Source organism: Tamandua tetradactyla, chromosome 18 (genome assembly GCF_023851605.1).
Source record: "Tamandua tetradactyla isolate mTamTet1 chromosome 18, mTamTet1.pri, whole genome shotgun sequence".
NCBI lineage: Eukaryota > Metazoa > Chordata > Mammalia > Pilosa > Myrmecophagidae > Tamandua > Tamandua tetradactyla.
The window spans coordinates 47,126,559-47,144,120 of record NC_135344.1 but is presented as its reverse complement, the minus strand read 5'-3'; the positions used below and the strand labels follow the sequence as shown (position 1 = coordinate 47,144,120).

Here is a 17,562-nt window from a genome sequence, read left to right as displayed (position 1 = left end):
TATAGGTCAAGTAAATGAAGGGTAAGGAAGTAATGGATAATTTGGGGGAATAATCTAAAAATGCACAAATTTTAGAGAAAGTCATACCTAAATTTAAGAATTTTAATATTTTAAAAATAATTGTTTTTTTAATTAGGTAGAAATCTTTTCCTAGCAAGCTGTTCACAAGATAGCCTGATAAGAATATGGAGGCTATATATAAAATCAACATCTTTAGAAACACAAGATGATGATAATTTAAGACTGAAGGAAAACACTTTTACTATAGAAAATGAAAGTAAGTAATAATGAAAATATTTGATTTAATAATAGTTGAATCTCTTAGCTGGTTCATTTATTTTTTTCACCATATATTTATTTGAAAGTTAGTTTTGCAGAAGTGTCAGATTCCTTTCTGAAACTAATATTATGAATTTTTCCTTTTTTTATTTCCTATGTGAAAATGTCATTTTTCACATACAGAACTAATTTTTTTTCTAAACCATATTAGTAAGATTTTTAAAACTTGCCAAAAATAATGTTTAATGTTTTCAAATTAATTTGTAAAATGTTACTAAATTTGTAGTTTTACTATTCAAAGATCTTATTTTTGTCTTTATTTAGATACACTTTTTTGAAAACCCATTAATCTTAAGTAAACATAAAGAAATAATGTAAATTATGTTTTTTTCCCATAATTTTTCTTACATTACAACAGCACCCCAGTATAGTATATTTTTTCTGTTGGAATATTGTATTTGTGTGAGATTTTTTGGATATGTATCTCAATTATAAAGTTAGTCCTCAGTGAGCATTGTCTACCCAATATATTGTTCTTTATTCTTCATTGTGAAGCCTATTAAAATGAAATTCTCATAACATTATAGCTCTTTCAACTGAATTGTGAAACATAACTAGCATATACGACTGATTATACCCAAATATGAAATTTTTAGTGATATTTTCATTCATTATTTTGTTTGAAAGTTCATAATAATACTGATTTCTCTGATATCTCTTCTATAACTACTTGTTACCATGTACTTCAAAATTTATTGCTTTTTTTGGTATATGTGTTATATTTCACAATAAAAAATGTCTTAAAATAATATTGATTTGATTTCCTTTATTTTTGCATTTATATGAAGCTTTTTAAATGGTATTTTTGGCTATTGCACTTAAATAATAGGTGAAGGTAACAGGTTTGTGTATCTGATTTTGCCTTCTAATTGTGGTATAGTGGTTACTGTCCTAGGAAATTGTAAAAATGGAATATATACCTTAATATTTTTTTATGACCAGATAGAGTAAGAAATATATCTTAAGAATTTTCTTCTGTAATTTTGAACAGTGAGCTAATGACATTTTAGAATGCATATTCTTCTTGTGGACTCTGTTTTGTTCTGATTTTTTTTTTTTACATCATCTGCACAACTGAATTGGTTATGAAAATGTTCTGTTTAGAAGAGCTTTGAGGAAAGAATATGTTCAACGTTACTTTTGTTGTAGGTATTAAAATAACATTTGCGGTTACTCTGGAGACTGTGCTAGCTGGTCATGAAAATTGGGTAAATGCAGTTCATTGGCAATCTTCATTTTACCAAGGTAGGAAGAAAAACTACATATATTCCTCATGTAGCATTTTGAGCTGCCCAGATGAAGTGGAGAATTTTTTTGAGTGTAATTAGAAATCTCATATATAAGACATTGTCCAGTTGGCAAAGTGTAGTACTGCAGACCTGTTTTTCAGTGATGAAAATGTTTTGGTAGTAGATAACATTTGGTAGGACACATTATAAATGGAATGAATGATTAGAAATAGTTAAAATGGCAAATTTTATGTTATCTACATATTACCGCAATTAAAAAGCATTTGATATAAATATACATCAATATGTGTTTATACTTTTACAACTTTTAAAATTGACATGTTTAAAATGGAGATGTATCCATTTTGAGCCATGTAATTCAGTTTGTTTAATTTTAATACAATATAATATTTTATGGTCTGAAGACCATAAATATGTCTGTTTTTCTGTTCTTCGAATTGTAGACATTTATGATGTTTTCAGATTTTGGTTCTTACATACAATGTTGTTGTGGATATTTGTGCAGTAATCTTGTTTTGTTTTTCAATGTTCTGCAAACATGATGTTTGTTGATCACCTGAAGATTTTTTTCCATAGATGGTATTCTACAGCAGCCAATGAGATTATTGTCTGCCTCAATGGATAAAACCATGATTCTCTGGGCTCCAGATGAAGAATCAGGAGTTTGGCTTGAACAGGTAAAACTGTAGCTATTTCTTTATGGAATAGAAAATTGAGTTTTATAAATTGAAAATGTAAATCCCGGGTCTGTATTCCTATAGCTGTAAATTTTCACTCTTGTGTAATGTTAAATGAGTAGAAACTAACAGTTTCTAGAATCAAATGGCTTCGTTTGTGAGAAATGTGGACCATTGATTGAGAACTATTTTCTGTCTTATATTGCATAGGTTCGAGTAGGTGAAGTAGGTGGGAATACTCTGGGATTTTATGATTGCCAGTTCAATGAAGATGGCTCCATGATCGTTGCACATGCTTTCCATGGAGCATTGCACCTTTGGAAGCAGAATTCATCTAATCCTGTAAGAACCATTTTAAATTAAAGCATTTCTGATTAACTAGTTTGAGTCCTAAATGAAATCCAGCTCAACAGTGTTGTTTTACTTATAACATTTCAGAAACAGAAGTGTGACATTACTTCTTTCTGTTGAAATTATCCTGTAGTTATACTAGAGTTGTTCAAAGTAGTGCTCTGTGGACCAGGCACACGATGTTTTCCATATTTTATTGCCATTCTTTGTTTACGTGGTTGGCTGTTACAGGCTTCTGTATGGTAGTTGGACCAACTAGGTCTGCTTCACCTTTCAGTCCTCTACTTCTACGACTCCTTTTACTTAATAAAGAAAGCCATCAGGAACGCATTCAGAATCTGCTGGCTCATTTTACCCAATACTCTTTTATATTTACTTTAACATATGCTTGTATAGTGCCTCATATGTGCCAGCACTGTTCTGTGTGATTTACAAATAATTGTAAACTCATGTAATCCTCATGATAACCCTATAAGATAGATGCTGTAATTATCTCTATTTTACAAAAGAATTCATTGAGGCAAAGAAAGGTTAAATAATGTCTGACTTCTAGGAAGCAGTCAGTAAATGTTCAATAGACGGAGAGTTCCCAAGATTATTGCTTTAAAGCGTTGACACGTATTTGAAGCTTAAGTTTTAATGTCTTTGACGGGAAAGTAGATCCTATTATTTTATGGTCCCATATCATATATTTAGCTTTTCACCCTGCTAGGGAGCTTTAGTCTTTCTCATTATCAGACAGGAGTGCTTTTATTTTTAGTAATGGTAGACTTTTTATTTGATGTGTGTCATGAATATTTTCATTGCAGAGAGAGTGGATTCCAGAGATTGTCATTTCAGGACACTTTGATGGTGTCCAAGACCTAATGTGGGATCCAGAAGGAGAATTTATCATCACTGTTGGTACTGACCAGACAACTCGACTTTTTGCTCCATGGAAAAGACAAGAGCAATCACAAGTAAAATGTCTTCCCACTTAGCTAATCCACATGAAAACACATTAATGAGCACAAAAAAGTAGTGCAACATCATTAGCCATTAGAGAATGCAAATTAAAACTATGATGAGATACATATCTTCTAGAATGCCTAAAGTAGAAAATACCGACATCAAGTTCTGGTTAGGGTGTAGAGTGACTGGAACTTTCATACAGTATTAGTGGGAATGCAGAAGGGTATAGCCATTCTGGAAAACAGTATGGCATTTTCTTAAAACTTATGCCTACCATAAGACACTGTAATCCCACTTTAGGGTATATACCATGGAGAAAAAGTGAAAAGTTATGTTCATTAAAAAAACATGTACATAGATGCTTATAACAGCTCTATTCATAATTATCAGAACTGGAAACAACCCAGATGTTCTTACAGTGGGTGAATGAATAAACTGTGGTAAATCCTCCATTGGAATACTACTCAGTGATAAATAAGAATGAATAAAAATGAATTATATGCAGTCTAACTTGAAAAATCTTAAAGACATTGTGCTGAGTAAGAGAAACCAGCTTTAGAAGGTTACATTTTGTATGATTCCATCTGTATGACATTCTCAAAAACTTAAAATCACAGGGAGAAGGGTACATGGGTAGTTCAGTGGTAGACTGCTCGCCTTCCATGTGAGAGACCTGGGTTTGATTCCCAGACCATGCACCCCCTCCAAAAAAAAAAAAAAATCACAGGGAGAAAGAAACAGATCAGCAGTTAACTAGGGGTTAGGTGTTGAGAGAAAGTGTGGTTCTAAAAGGATCTCATGAGGGAGGTTTAGAAAAAATGGGCCCATTCCATATCCTGATTGTGGTGGTGGCTGTATATGTATTAAAATTCATAGACCTTTATGTCTGCCAGAAAATGTCAGTTTTACTGTGAATGTATATATTAGTAAGCAGATATTTAAAGTTGTTTTTAGAGATCATGTTAGTGGTTATCTTGGACGATGGGAAGGAGTGACTGAATGGGACATGTGGGGACTTCTGGGTGCTGATAATGCTTATTTCTCCATTTAGGTGCTTGTATGGTCCCTTTGTGAAAATTCATCCAGTTGTGCACCTGTTAAGTAGGCACGTTTCTCTCTGCATGTTAGGCTTTAAAAAAAAATAAGTTTACTTAAAAAGTAAAGTTCACTAAAGGAAACTAAAGTTTAGAGATCCCAGAATCCTTAAATGTAAGTCGGAAATCTCTTTATCTTGACAAAGTCAGTATAAATATCCTTGTTTGCTGTTGTACTATGGTTTTGCCAAGGTGTCATCCTTGGGGAAAACAGGGTAAAGTATACAAAGGATCTGTTATTTCTAACAACTGCATTTGAATTAAACTGCATTTAATTTAAAAGTCCAATTAAAAAATTAAATCAAGATCTTTTCCCTTAGTAATGGCCATCCTAAGTACCACTCTGCATTCTCCCTCCCTTTCCTTTCATTCTAGTCTCCTATTCATAAATACAGGGGAACCTCATTATCTTTGACTTTCGATATTTGGAAATACATTAAATTAAGATATCTTTTGATTAAATTCCTGTTTATCCAAACTCTTGTTACTTGCATTTCAGTAATCAAATAATTTTAGATAATACAACTCTTAATTTGTAATCCAGACCAATCTGGGAATCAAATAGATTTTGACTGTGATGAATTGTTATAACAATATTGTTACTAGGCATAAAGAAAATAAGTAGTTTAGCTTGGTGGATAGAAGTGTGGTCTTTGAAACCAGTTGTTTCCTATCTCTCCTTCTATGACTTTAATCAAATTATTAAGCTCTCTGTGGCCCATTTTCAAACCAGTAAAATGGAGATTGTTGCTTATAATTTCTTGATCTAGATTAATAAAAATTAAATGAGTTAATGCACCTAAAGCATATAAATAGTATCTGGGTCATAGAAAGCACTCAGTAAATAGCTATCATTGTATTTTAAGAATATAGTCCTCTGACTTTATAGAAACTAAAATGTTATAACAGTTCTAGGTAGGGTTCACACCATCTTATATTGACTCATTTTTTCCTAATGTCCATTTCTGTTACCTTTATTGTTTGTACTTAGGTCCACTTAAATTATAAAGCTATACTTAATGCTAAAAAATTTCAGAAAATGTGCTGTTATTTAATAGTACTTACTGTAGAAGAAATACTATTATTTAATTTTACTTACTATATTTTAAAGAAGAAAACAGTGAATGAAGAATTATTATTTTAGATTATTTCCTTCTAGTTCATTAAGAAATACTTTTAAATACCACCACCTCCAAGGAAATGTTTCTACCCATTATTTTTTCTCTGTATGCTGTATGGCAGGGATCACATTTCATTCTTTTTCCATGTGAGTATCTCCTTATTGCAGCACTATTTGTTGATTTTTTGTTTTGTTTGATTTTTCATTTGTTTATTTGCTTGTTTGTTTTGGGGAAGTGCATGGGCTGGTGAACCTGGGTCTCCCGCATGGCAGGCAGAAATTCTACCACTAACTACCCTTGAACCCCTGCTCTACCCATTTTTAATTCCATAATTCTGTGTGTAACTCCAGTCCAGGGGTTGGCAATTTTTTTGTGAAAAATCAGTGCTATGATGGAGGTACTTATGCAACAAAAGAGAAGACGAATCTGCACGAAATTCTTATTGGCAAAATTCAAAATATAATATTTGACTATAGTATTTAGTAACAAAGGTCTGTTGAGAAGAATGGAATTCTTTTTGGGGGGATGAAAAATATATATCTTAATTGGGGTTCAAAGTTAGTGATTTTATCATTAAAATCCGTTGGAAATGTTAACTGGTTAATGGTGATCTGTAATGAAATTTTATATATTTTATCTCTGAAAATAAAAAATGTCTTCACACAGATAGACACTGTCTGATACTAATATCAGCCTATAAGTGTATGATTTTGATTACGCATATATATTGCTTTGAAGACATTTATAATTCTCTTAAGTTCTTTGAAAATATATCTACTGGGAATGGAAATTTCATTCTTGTTTTAATTTCTGGCAGCATGGAAGTATATAAAGCAGTGGGGACATTTCTTATTCAAATATTTTACATGTAATTACTTCAGTTTCATATAAAAGTACCCTTATGCCTTATACTTTTACATTGAATTCATTAGGAAACATCAAATATGAAGTAAAAGCTAATATGGTTGAGGGCAGTTCTTCAGAGAATTTTCAGATCTTGTTATTGAGCTAAAACATTTGCAGTAAAGCTTTACCACCGGTAAGCCATTGAATTGCTATGTGATAGGCTAAGTGAGGATATTTAGATTTAATGTCTGATAAAAAAATTCATGAACTGGTTGGTTCAGTTCATGAGTGTGATTGAAGTTCACTACTGACATTACTGCTTCAATAAAACTTGATAGATTCAAAACAGAAAAAAAGAGTGTGAACAGGTAGTTCAGTGGCAGAATACTTGCCTGCCATGCAGGAGATGCAAGTTTGATTCCTAGCCCATCCATCCAAAACAAACAAACAAACTTGATAGATTCAAATAAGAGTTGAGGACATTGGGAGCAACCTTTGTAGGCAGTTAGATAACAGGGCAAATTATTAGGAGGTTTTTCCATGGATCTTAATGAGTTGACATATAGTACCAATATAGCTCAGTTGTTCCCTCACAATCCAGTAAAGAAAACTTGATAAATTTGACTTTACCAAAACCTAAAACTTCTACTTTTTGAAAGATACTCTTAGGAGAATGAAAAGACAAGTCACGAGCTGAGAGAAAATATTTACCAAGCATATGTCTGATAAAGGACTCGTATCCAGAGTGTATAAAGAACTTTTCAGAACTCAATAATAAGAAAACAAAAACAATACAATAAAGAGGTGGGGTGGGAGGGAAATTAGTGGGGATTTGGATAGATATTTCTCCCAAGAAGATATATGGATGAAAAAATAACATAAGGTGCTGAACGCCATTAGTTGCTAGGGGAAATGCAAATTAAAGCAACAATGAGATACCACTACATACTTATTGGAATGGTTGATACTAATAAAACTGCCTATACCCAAGTTTGGTGAGCATATAGAGCAACTGGAACTCTCATATACTGATGATAGGAAATAGTTTTGACAATTTCTTAATATTTAACATTTTATCCACCATTTCACTCATAGGCGCTTATCTAAGAGAAATGAAAGCATCTTTCCATGCAAGGCAAGGACTATTCATAACAGTTCATAACCTAAGAGTTCATAACATGACTATTCATAATAACTTTATCAGTTAAAGCCAAAATGAAAACAGTCCAGTTGTCCCTCAGTAGGTGAATAGATCAGTAAATTGTCACCTATCTGCAAGGGAATTCTTAGCAATTAAAGACTGAACTGTTGATACACACAGTATGGATAAATCTGCTTCTAGTCAGATTTCAGTGGCATGGTATATAATTTTGAGTCTGATATTTTGTTTATTGAAAGGTTTTTGAAACATGGTTGTTATGAGTTTATCTTACTTCAATACCCAGGTGACTTGGCATGAAATTGCAAGACCTCAAATACATGGATATGACTTGAAATGTTTGGCAATGGTTAATCGGTTTCAGTTTGTATCCGGAGCAGATGAAAAAGTTCTTCGAGTTTTCTCTGCACCTCGAAATTTTGTGGAAAATTTTTGTGCCATTACTGGCCAATCACTGGATCATGTGCTTTGTAATGTGAGTATTCCCCTAAATGTTTTAATTAAAACTAGTCTTTTCATTTTAAATTAAAACAACTTTTGCTTCAGGCTATTAAATGGAGTATGTGGGTAGAAAGAAAGGCAAATAGTTTATTATTGGCTTGACAGACTTTTGTGTGCCCTGTGTGGCATGTGGTGATTTAAACATTAAAACCAACAATTCCATGTAACAGATTAGCCCAAGATATTGTAAAACCACACCAAAATGTAAATCGTCACTATGCTGGATACCTAGGATAAAACTAAATATGAAAGATGGGTCCTATTTTCAAGGAGATTACCATCTAACTGTAGACTAAGGGTTAGGGGGCGTGTAATGGAACTAACGTACCTGTAATTGTTAGATGAGACAAGATTATGGCTAAATTTTGTGGTGCTAAAGTAAATTTTATAGAGGAAATAAATCTCTGTACTAGAGTAATACAGTGTTTAATGGGGCTTCAGTTGGGTTTTGTAAGAATAGATTTTTGTATATGTTTATACCCCCTTCTACAAATATAAATATTCTATACAGAATATTAAGATTATAAAGTAGTTTTGAAGGAAAATAAGTAGTTATATTACACAGAAGTGTACATGATAGAATCCTGTACTGGACTTAGACTTGGGTCACAAATTTAGTTCTGAGCTTAAGGAGGATAAATACCCTTTAATGGTCAGAAGGAGGGAGAAAGAGCAGTGGGGGTGGCAGGAGCTATTGGGGTGCTTGTTTTCACGAAGAGTTTATAGTGGGAAATGGAGAATATGGGGAAAGATCAAATGGTGGAGGGCCTTGGGAGGCAAACCTAGTTCAGACCAATGTACCATTGGAGGCCCCTAAGCAAAGAAAGTGATGATGTTAAGCATTTTTGGATGAAGTGAGTTACCTAGTGGTAGAATATATTTGAGCCCAGAGACTCAAAAGGCAAGAAAACCAGCGCCAATCTGATTACCAACAAGAAGAAAGTGAGGATTTGAAAGTCATTTGGGTTGAAATGTTCAGCTAAATTTCTTGGACTATACTGAACCCCTTGTGCCACAGGCTTTCTTGATTATGTGAAGAGAATTTAAGGTTCTCTTCTTGTTTCTTCTAATAAAAGACAATAGTAACAAGATCTGAAGGGTGGTCTTAATAGTGGTTATTATATAAAGCTAAGCTTATGAGGCATGGCAGAGACTATTGGTTTCAGGATCTCTCAGTTCTTGGGAATGAAAGGTGGTTTTAGTATTCCTAAGAGGCTTACAGGTATACACTCAGTTCTGTGTCCCCAAAATACAGGAATCCTATGCCTGGAGAGCCTCTTGCAATATTTTGAATTTTGCTTTCCCACTAAATGTAGGGATAGGTATGTAGGAATGCTTATAGCTGTTTTTCATGCTATTACAATTTTCGGTTTATAAGATAAAACATTCAATCTTTTATGTCCTCAGTAGCCTTCTTGATGGTGGTTTAATTCCCATTGCTCAGATTTGTATCTGTTACCAGCCCATGTATAAAAGTCTGAATTGGAAGATATGCTTTTAGCTTATGGATAGTGCCAATATTGATAGCATGTATTTTCATATGTAGTAATTTGATTATAATCTGCAAAATATAAGCAGATTGTCACTTCTGATGACATTGTGTTACAAAGTTTTAAAATGCTCAGTTATTTGAATATGTTTAATGAAAATGCTAAGTTTTGGGAAACTTTTGGGAAAACACCTATGTTTGTATGAGCATCATCAGGATGTACCTGTGAGAGTCTCCTGGATGTAGAGCTCTGGTCCATCCAGTTTCAGCCTCCCTTGGCTGATGCCAGCCCATTGCAGGTTTGACAGACCTAGAAAGCTGTTCAGCTGTTAGGGTTTGATGAACTCATGCATGAGAGGATGCCTGATTTTATGGATTGGGTGGAGTGTTAGGGGTTAGGTGGGGCCTGTTGATGGAGAGTAGCTGCTTAGCATTAAATCTGTCAACTCAATGAGTTTTGGGCAGACATGGGTATAAGGTGGTCTTTTAAACTGCTTATCATTTATGGGCATAATTTTTGTGCAGTGCCTAAGAAAATAATAACTTTTAGCTTTTAAAACTTAACATTTCATACTTCTTATTCCAGCAAGAGAGTGATCTTCCAGAAGGAGCCACTGTCCCTGCTTTGGGACTATCAAATAAAGCTGTCTTTCAGGGTAAGACTCTAGAGTCCAAAATTCGTAAAACCACACCAGTACATAAAACCCAGTTACATGCTTGTATAACATGTACTTAATGTATATCACAGCTGATTTTTATTTTATCACAATATATATGTCTATTTTCTTTATCAAATATTTCATAAGTACTCATTCACAGATGAGTGAAATAGGTGCAGCTTTCACAAAGTATACATCATAGAGCATCACAACTCTGGGATGTTAGTGGGACAACATGAAAAAATCTGTTCCCTAGTTTAAAAAGTTTGAGAAGTATTGGGTCAAAGGAAAAAGGAAAGGATCTTTATGAAATTGAACAATGCTTCAAGGAACACTTTTGTAAAATACCGTAGTAGTGGAAATACCTTTGGCTTTGGAATCATGGATGCAACTTTGAATTCCGGTTGCAACTGATGACCTTAATAGTAGAACAACTATAAGAAATAAGTATAAGAAATAAAAAGATAGTGACTACATTCGTGATGTTTGTATGTTTCTTTAGGAGATATAACTTCTCAGCCTTCTGATGAAGAAGAACTGTTAACTAGTACTGGTTTTGAGTATCACCAAATGGCCTTTCAACCCTCCACATTTACTGGTAAGAAATGACAAAAGGATGGCTTATTAAAATCACTAATACCCATAATGTGCTATCTGTTAACTCTGACCCTAGAATTCACTTTTTTATTTGAATGTATTAGAATGTGCATGGGTGGTTCAATGGTAGAATGCTTGCCTGCCATGTGGGAGATTTGGGTTCGATTCCCAGCTCATACACTCAAGAAAAAAAAAAGAATGTATTAGCAAAAATAATTGCTACTATAAATTTATTATAGAACCTCCCACTGAGGATCATCTTTTGCAGAATACATTGTGGCCTGAAGTTCAAAAACTGTAAGTTCAACTCGACTGAGCTCTTTCATCTGACTCTTGTCTTAACTTGTGATTTTTTTCTCCCATAACCTGATTTTCTCCTTTGCCTTCCTCCTACCTACATTTTCCCCTTGCTTTAATAGACCTTTTAAAGGCTTTATGTAAGATAAGAGAGCAAATCTCACATTGATTTTTAAATTAAGTACTTTATTTACTATGCTTATTTATTCTTAATGTTTTAAAGTAGAGAGGCATAACATTTGTCCTTTCCTAAAAAGAGTTTTAAGTTTTTTTTATTCTTACTATTTTTTTTGTCTCAGTGAGTCCCCTTCAGTGATTTTGATTACGTAAATCAAAATCTTTACATAAATTATTGTTTATTTTACTAATTGAGGATGAGAGATAAAAATTTGTATGCTAATCTCATTGTTTGAATGAGTTGTGTTATTTCTAGGAAGCTTGCATTTCTCCAGTCTCCCCACATTTTTCCCCAAATGTTTGCCCAGAGAAGATGTAATATTTTGAAAATTACTGTACGTTAGGTAGGAAGGATTGATGTTGACTTTTTTACTTTAAAATTTTACAGAATGAGTGTAAGTACCTTTACTGAAAACATGAGTCATATATTCTCCTTTTAAATTTTAGATATGGACATGGTTATGAAATATTTTGTGTTGCTTGTAGCAATTCAAAGACTCTGCTTGCCTCAGCATGTAAGGTAGGGAATTTTACTTTTTTATTCTACTTGGTAATTACAGTGTATTTGGGTCATTAGGCTCTGGCAAGTTTGGTAGTGATTTAGAAAAGACTCTACGTAAAATGACACTGGTGCCTGCTTTTTTTCAATCTCCCTTTTCCCTTCTCTCCTTCCAGAAGCTTGCATTTGCATTTCCGATCTATTTCAGCTGCCTATTTTTTTTCCCTTAAGTATTTGGTTTGAACTTATTTATGCCCCTGTCAAAAAAGATTTAATCAGTTATCTTAGAATGATAGCTAAAAATGTGTAAGTGAATTTTAAGATTATTGGTGTCCTGGAGACACAGGAATTTGAGAAAGGAAACTTGGACGTTTCTTGAGGACACTGTAGGCACTGACAAAGTGAGTGTAGTCCCTTGCATGCCAGGGTGAGGTAGAATGGTATTCTATGCATCTAAACATCACAGCACATGGCACTACAGAATAGTCCATTTCAGACATCTACCTGGGTGAATGATATTGAACTCATTATTCAGTGTTTATCTGCACTCTATGAGAGGAAAATACGTTTGTGGAAGATTGTCTGAACCCTACACTTACTTCTAAATTTTCTAAAATTTATTTACTTGCTTTAAGTGTGAAGATGAGAGTGCTCACCTAGATAGGGCCCCTGTGTCCTTGCTTTTGCTGTAGCTTCATGCCACTGGCCTGCATTGAGGGGCTTCATAAGAAATATTACTGTATTTCTGTGCCTGCCACTGCCTTTACTGCCCCCCCCCCCCACTCTTGTTGCCCACTCTGCAAGGATAGTACTAAAAGTGATGTCTTCTGTTTACAGGGGCCTATGGAAAGAATAGGTCTCAGCCCTGAGAACAGTTGTGCTTCTACTAATTAGCAACTAATTTCTTTTTAAGTTAGGGTACAATGTGTAACTGATTTTTTTTTCCTTTTCAAGTTAGCCCACCTCTAGCAAGTGTGTACCTCTTTCTTTTAAATTAACTGTTTATTTTTAATTTGTTTTATTATTGATATATATTATATATTCACATAACTTGTAATCATCCAAAGTATATAATCAATGGTTTACAATATCATATAGCTGGGCATTTATCATCACAATTGACTTTTTGTGAAAAAATAGCATATATACAAAAAAGCACTATGTTTCAAAGCACATCACAACAGTTGTAGAACAGATTTCAGAGTTTGATATGGGTTACAGTTCCACAATTTTAGGTTTTTGCTTCTAGCTACTCAAAGATACTGGAGACTAAAAGAAACATCAGTATAAATGATTCAGCAGCCATACTCATTTGTAAACTAACATTTTTTTAACAGCTTTATTTAGGTATCATTGGCATACTATATATTACATGTTTAAGGTCAAAAGTTCAGTCAGTTTTGACATATGTTTATACTCATGAAATCATTACTACAGTTAAGATGATGAACATATCCATCAACTCCCCAAATTTCCTTATGCCTCTTGATAATTCCTCTTTCCTCCCCCTCCCTCTTTCCTTCTGCTTTCATCCCTATGAAACCACTGATCTGTTAATTGTCATGATAGAGTAATATGCATTTTCTAAAATTTTATATGAATGGGAATTATGTAGTGTGTACTTTTTTTTCTGCCTTCTTTCACTTAACATAATTATTTTGAGATTCATCTATGTTTTTACATGTATCAATAATTCTTAGTAGTATTCCCTTGTGTAGAAATGCCAGTTTTGTTGATGCATTCACCTACAGATGGACATTTGGGTTGTTTCCACTTTGGGGCTTTGAGGGATAAAACTGTTGTAAACATTCACATACAAGTCTGTGTTGGTTTATGTTTTCCTTTCTTTTGGGGAATACCTTAGAGTAGAATGGCTGGATGAAATCATAGATGTATACTTGACTTTTTAAGAAACTGCAAAACTATTTTCCAAAGTGGTTGTACCTTTTGCAATCTCACATTCAGTATGAGAATTCGGATTGCATCATATCCTCATGAACACTTGATGTGGGCAGTCTTTTTAACAGTAACCATTTTGATAGGTGTATAGCGGTTTTTCATTGTGACTTTAATTTGCATTTCTCTAATGTCTAATGGTAATGAGCATCATCTCATATGCTTATTTTCCATCCATGTGTCTTTGGTAAAAATCTTCTGCCTTTTTTTTGTTTTGTTCAATTGCTTGTTTACTTATTATTGAATTCTGAAAAGTTTTTATAGATGCTGGATACAAGTCCTTTTATTTTTATTTTTTTAACATGGGCAGGCACCAGGACTTGAACCTGGGTCTTCGGCAAGGCAGGCGAGAACTCTGCCACTAAGCTACCATTGCCCACCCTCGATATGAGTCCTTTATCAGATATATGCTTTGATAGTTATTTTCTCCCAGTGGCTACATTTTCAATTTCCTAACAGAAAGTTTTACATTTTAGAAAAGACCAGTTTATCAATTTTTTCTATATTGGGTCTTGGTTTTCATGCTGTATCTTGGAATCTTTGTTTAACCCAAGGTCACAAAGAGTTTCTCCTATGTTATATTATGTGAGTTTATAGATTCCAAGTTTTACGTTTAGATTTTTTAATACTTTTTTTTTTTTAATTAGGGCTCTTGTAGGTTTACAGGAAAATCATGAAAAAAAGTACAAAGTTCCCATATACACACCCACATACACACTTAGTTTTCCCTGTTATGTTAACATTTTGCATGAGGTAATACAATTGATGAAACAATACTATTATAATTATACTATTAGCTGTAGTTCCATAATTTACGTTAGTATTCACTAACGTTCACAAAAACGTTAGTTTTTGTGTTGTACAGTTGTATGGATTAAAATTTTTTTATTCTGATAACATACAACCTTAAATCTCCCCCTTTCAACAGCTTTCAAATATATAATTCAGTGTTGTTAATTATATTCACAGTGTTGTGCTACCATCATCACCATCCATTACCAAAACATTTTATCACCCTGAACAGAAACTATGTACCAGTTTGAACATTGAATCCCAATTCCTTATCCCCACTCAAGCCCCTGGTAACTTATATTCTAGTTTCTGACTTTATGAATTTGCATATCTTCTTATTTTATATCAGTGAGATCATACAATATTTGTCCTTATGTGTCTGGCTTATTTTACTCAACTTTATGTCTTCAAGGTTGATCCATACTGTAACATGTATCAGAGCTTCATTCCTTCTTACAGCTGAATAATATTCTGTCATATATGTATCCACATTTTTTTATGCATTTATCTGTTGATGGACTTTTGAGTTTTATCAGGTTTTTTTTGGCATTTGTGAATAATGCCACTATGAACGTCATTGTGCAAATACCTGTTTGAGTCCCTACTTTTCAGTTCTTTCAGGTATATACCTGAAGTGGTACTGCCAAGACATATGGTAACTCTATACTTAACTTTCTGAGAAATTGCCACACTGTTTTCCATAGAGTCTGCACCATTTTACATTCCCAACATCAATGAATGGGTGTTGCTCTTTTTGCATATCCTATTTTTTTCTGGTTTTTGTTTGTTTTTCTTTTTTCTTTTGAAGTACTTCCAACCTTATAAGGACAGTTGAAAAAATAATGCAAACCCCATACAGAGAATTCCAGCATATCCCCATCTCCCTCAATGTCCAGATCCACCAATTTTAGCATTTTACTGTATTGTTGTCTGTATCATTCTCTCAACCTATCCATCAGTTTCGTCAGTCCATCTATCTCTATTTTATCGTCTATTTATCAGTCCATTTTCTGAACACTTGGATATAGGTTATATACGTTATACTCCTTGAACACTTACTACTGCCATGTACATTTCTTAAGAACAAAGATATTCATGTATGTAATTACCTTAATTTCAGCTGTCAAGGTCAAGAGATTTAACATTGATATAAAGCTTACAGTCTCTATTTCAGTTTTTTCATATGTCCCCATAATATCCTTTTGTGTTTTTTCTCCTCCTTTGATATATCTTGTCTAGGATCATGTATTTAATTGTCATTTTCTCCTCTTTAGTTAACATTCTTTCTTTTAATTGTGGGAACATATAAATAACATAAACCTTCCCATCTCAGCCACTCCCAAACATACCATTCAGCAGTATTAATCACATTTACAATATCGCAGGACCCTCAGAATCACCTTTCATTCCTAAAACTTTTCCATCTCTCCAAACTGAAACCCTACACCCATTATGCATTAACTCTATGTCTTCTCCCCCACCTCTGCAATCTGTACTCTTAATATCTGTCTTTGTGAGCTTACATATTCTCTGACATGGTAGTTATCATGGGGCTTAAACTTAACAACCTAAATCTGTTAGTTTAATGGTATACACAAACAAACTCTGTTCCTTTATCCTTCTGCCCTCTTCCCCCTCAAGACCTTTATGTAGCTCTTTTCAGAAATGGCATGTTTTTATATTGTATATTTAAAACCAACCACTGATTTATCCTTACATTTTATGCTTTTGGCTCTTAGATCCTATGGGAAGTAAAAAGTGGAGTTAGAACCCAAAATACAGTAGTACTGGCATTTATATTTACCCATGTTTTTACCCATACGGGAGATCCTTATTTGTATGGCTTTAATCAATTGTCTTTTCCTTTTAGCTTGCAGAATACTCTGTTTAACATCCCTTGTAAGGCCAGTGTAGTGGTGATGATTTCCCACAGCTTTTGTTTATCTGAAAAATCTTTAATCTGCCCCTCATTTCCTAGAAACAGTTTTACTGGTTATAGAATTTGGGTTGGCAGTTTTTTGCTTTTGGTACTTTAGATATATTATCTCACTGCCTTCTTGCCTCCATGGTTTCCGGTGAGAAATTGGCACTTACTCTTATTGAGGCCCCCTTGTACATTACACATTTTTTTCTTGTGGCTGTCTCAGAATTTTATTTGTGGTTCCATTTTATTTCTTCTATTTGGTTAGTAAGCATAGCTCTCATTTTATACTATATATTTTTAATTTTAACACAGTCTACTTTCAGATAATATACTACTGGACATACGATTTAAGAACGTTACAAAAGTATTCTTCCATTTCTCCTAATTTTGTGATATTTTTCTAGTACACTTTGCTTTTTAATAGAAACTCCACAATATATTATTTTTAATGTGTTTTTGTAAGAGAAGTTGTAGGTTTACTGAAAAATCATGCATTTAAGTGGTCAGTTTTCTTTTTATTATGATCATATATGTTTAAACACAAAATTTGCCATTCTAACCATTTTTTTTTATAGCTCAGATGCAGCTTCATTCAGTGTTTTAACATAATTACATTACAATTAGGTATTATTGTGCTGTCCATTTTTGAGTTTTTGTATCTAGTCCTGTTGCACAGTCTGTATCCCTTCAGCTCCAATTACCCACTATCTTACCCTGTTTCTAACTCCTGATGGTCTCTGTTACCAATGACATATTCCAAGTTTATTCTCGAATGTCGGTTCACATCAGTGGGACCATACAGTATTTGTCCTTTAGTTTTTGGCTAGACTCACTCAGCATAATGTTCTCTAGGTCCATCCATGTTATTACATGCTTCATTAGT

General features: G+C 33.5%; 1 protein-coding gene across 3 annotated transcripts in view; it reads left to right on the top strand.

Annotated features, from left to right (window-relative positions):
- The window catches only part of ELP2 (elongator acetyltransferase complex subunit 2), a 66,399-nt gene that overhangs the window by 28,069 nt on the left and 20,768 nt on the right, over window positions 1-17,562 (top strand). For 2 of the 3 annotated variants that reach the window (XR_013165173.1, XM_077135606.1), the window contains exons 8-17: window positions 137-277; window positions 1,489-1,584; window positions 2,166-2,266; window positions 2,477-2,608; window positions 3,427-3,576; window positions 8,075-8,263; window positions 10,365-10,434; window positions 10,940-11,035; window positions 11,274-11,331; window positions 11,956-12,028. Coding sequence is in view for 2 of the 3 variants with exons in the window: in XM_077135606.1 (XP_076991721.1) it covers window positions 137-277; window positions 1,489-1,584; window positions 2,166-2,266; window positions 2,477-2,608; window positions 3,427-3,576; window positions 8,075-8,263; window positions 10,365-10,434; window positions 10,940-11,035; window positions 11,274-11,331; window positions 11,956-12,028 (1,106 nt within the window). In the remaining variant the exon portion in view is untranslated. The remainder of the gene's footprint in view (window positions 1-136; window positions 278-1,488; window positions 1,585-2,165; window positions 2,267-2,476; window positions 2,609-3,426; window positions 3,577-8,074; window positions 8,264-10,364; window positions 10,435-10,939; window positions 11,036-11,273; window positions 11,332-11,955; window positions 12,029-17,562) is intronic. The other variant, XM_077135608.1, reaches the window with a different exon arrangement.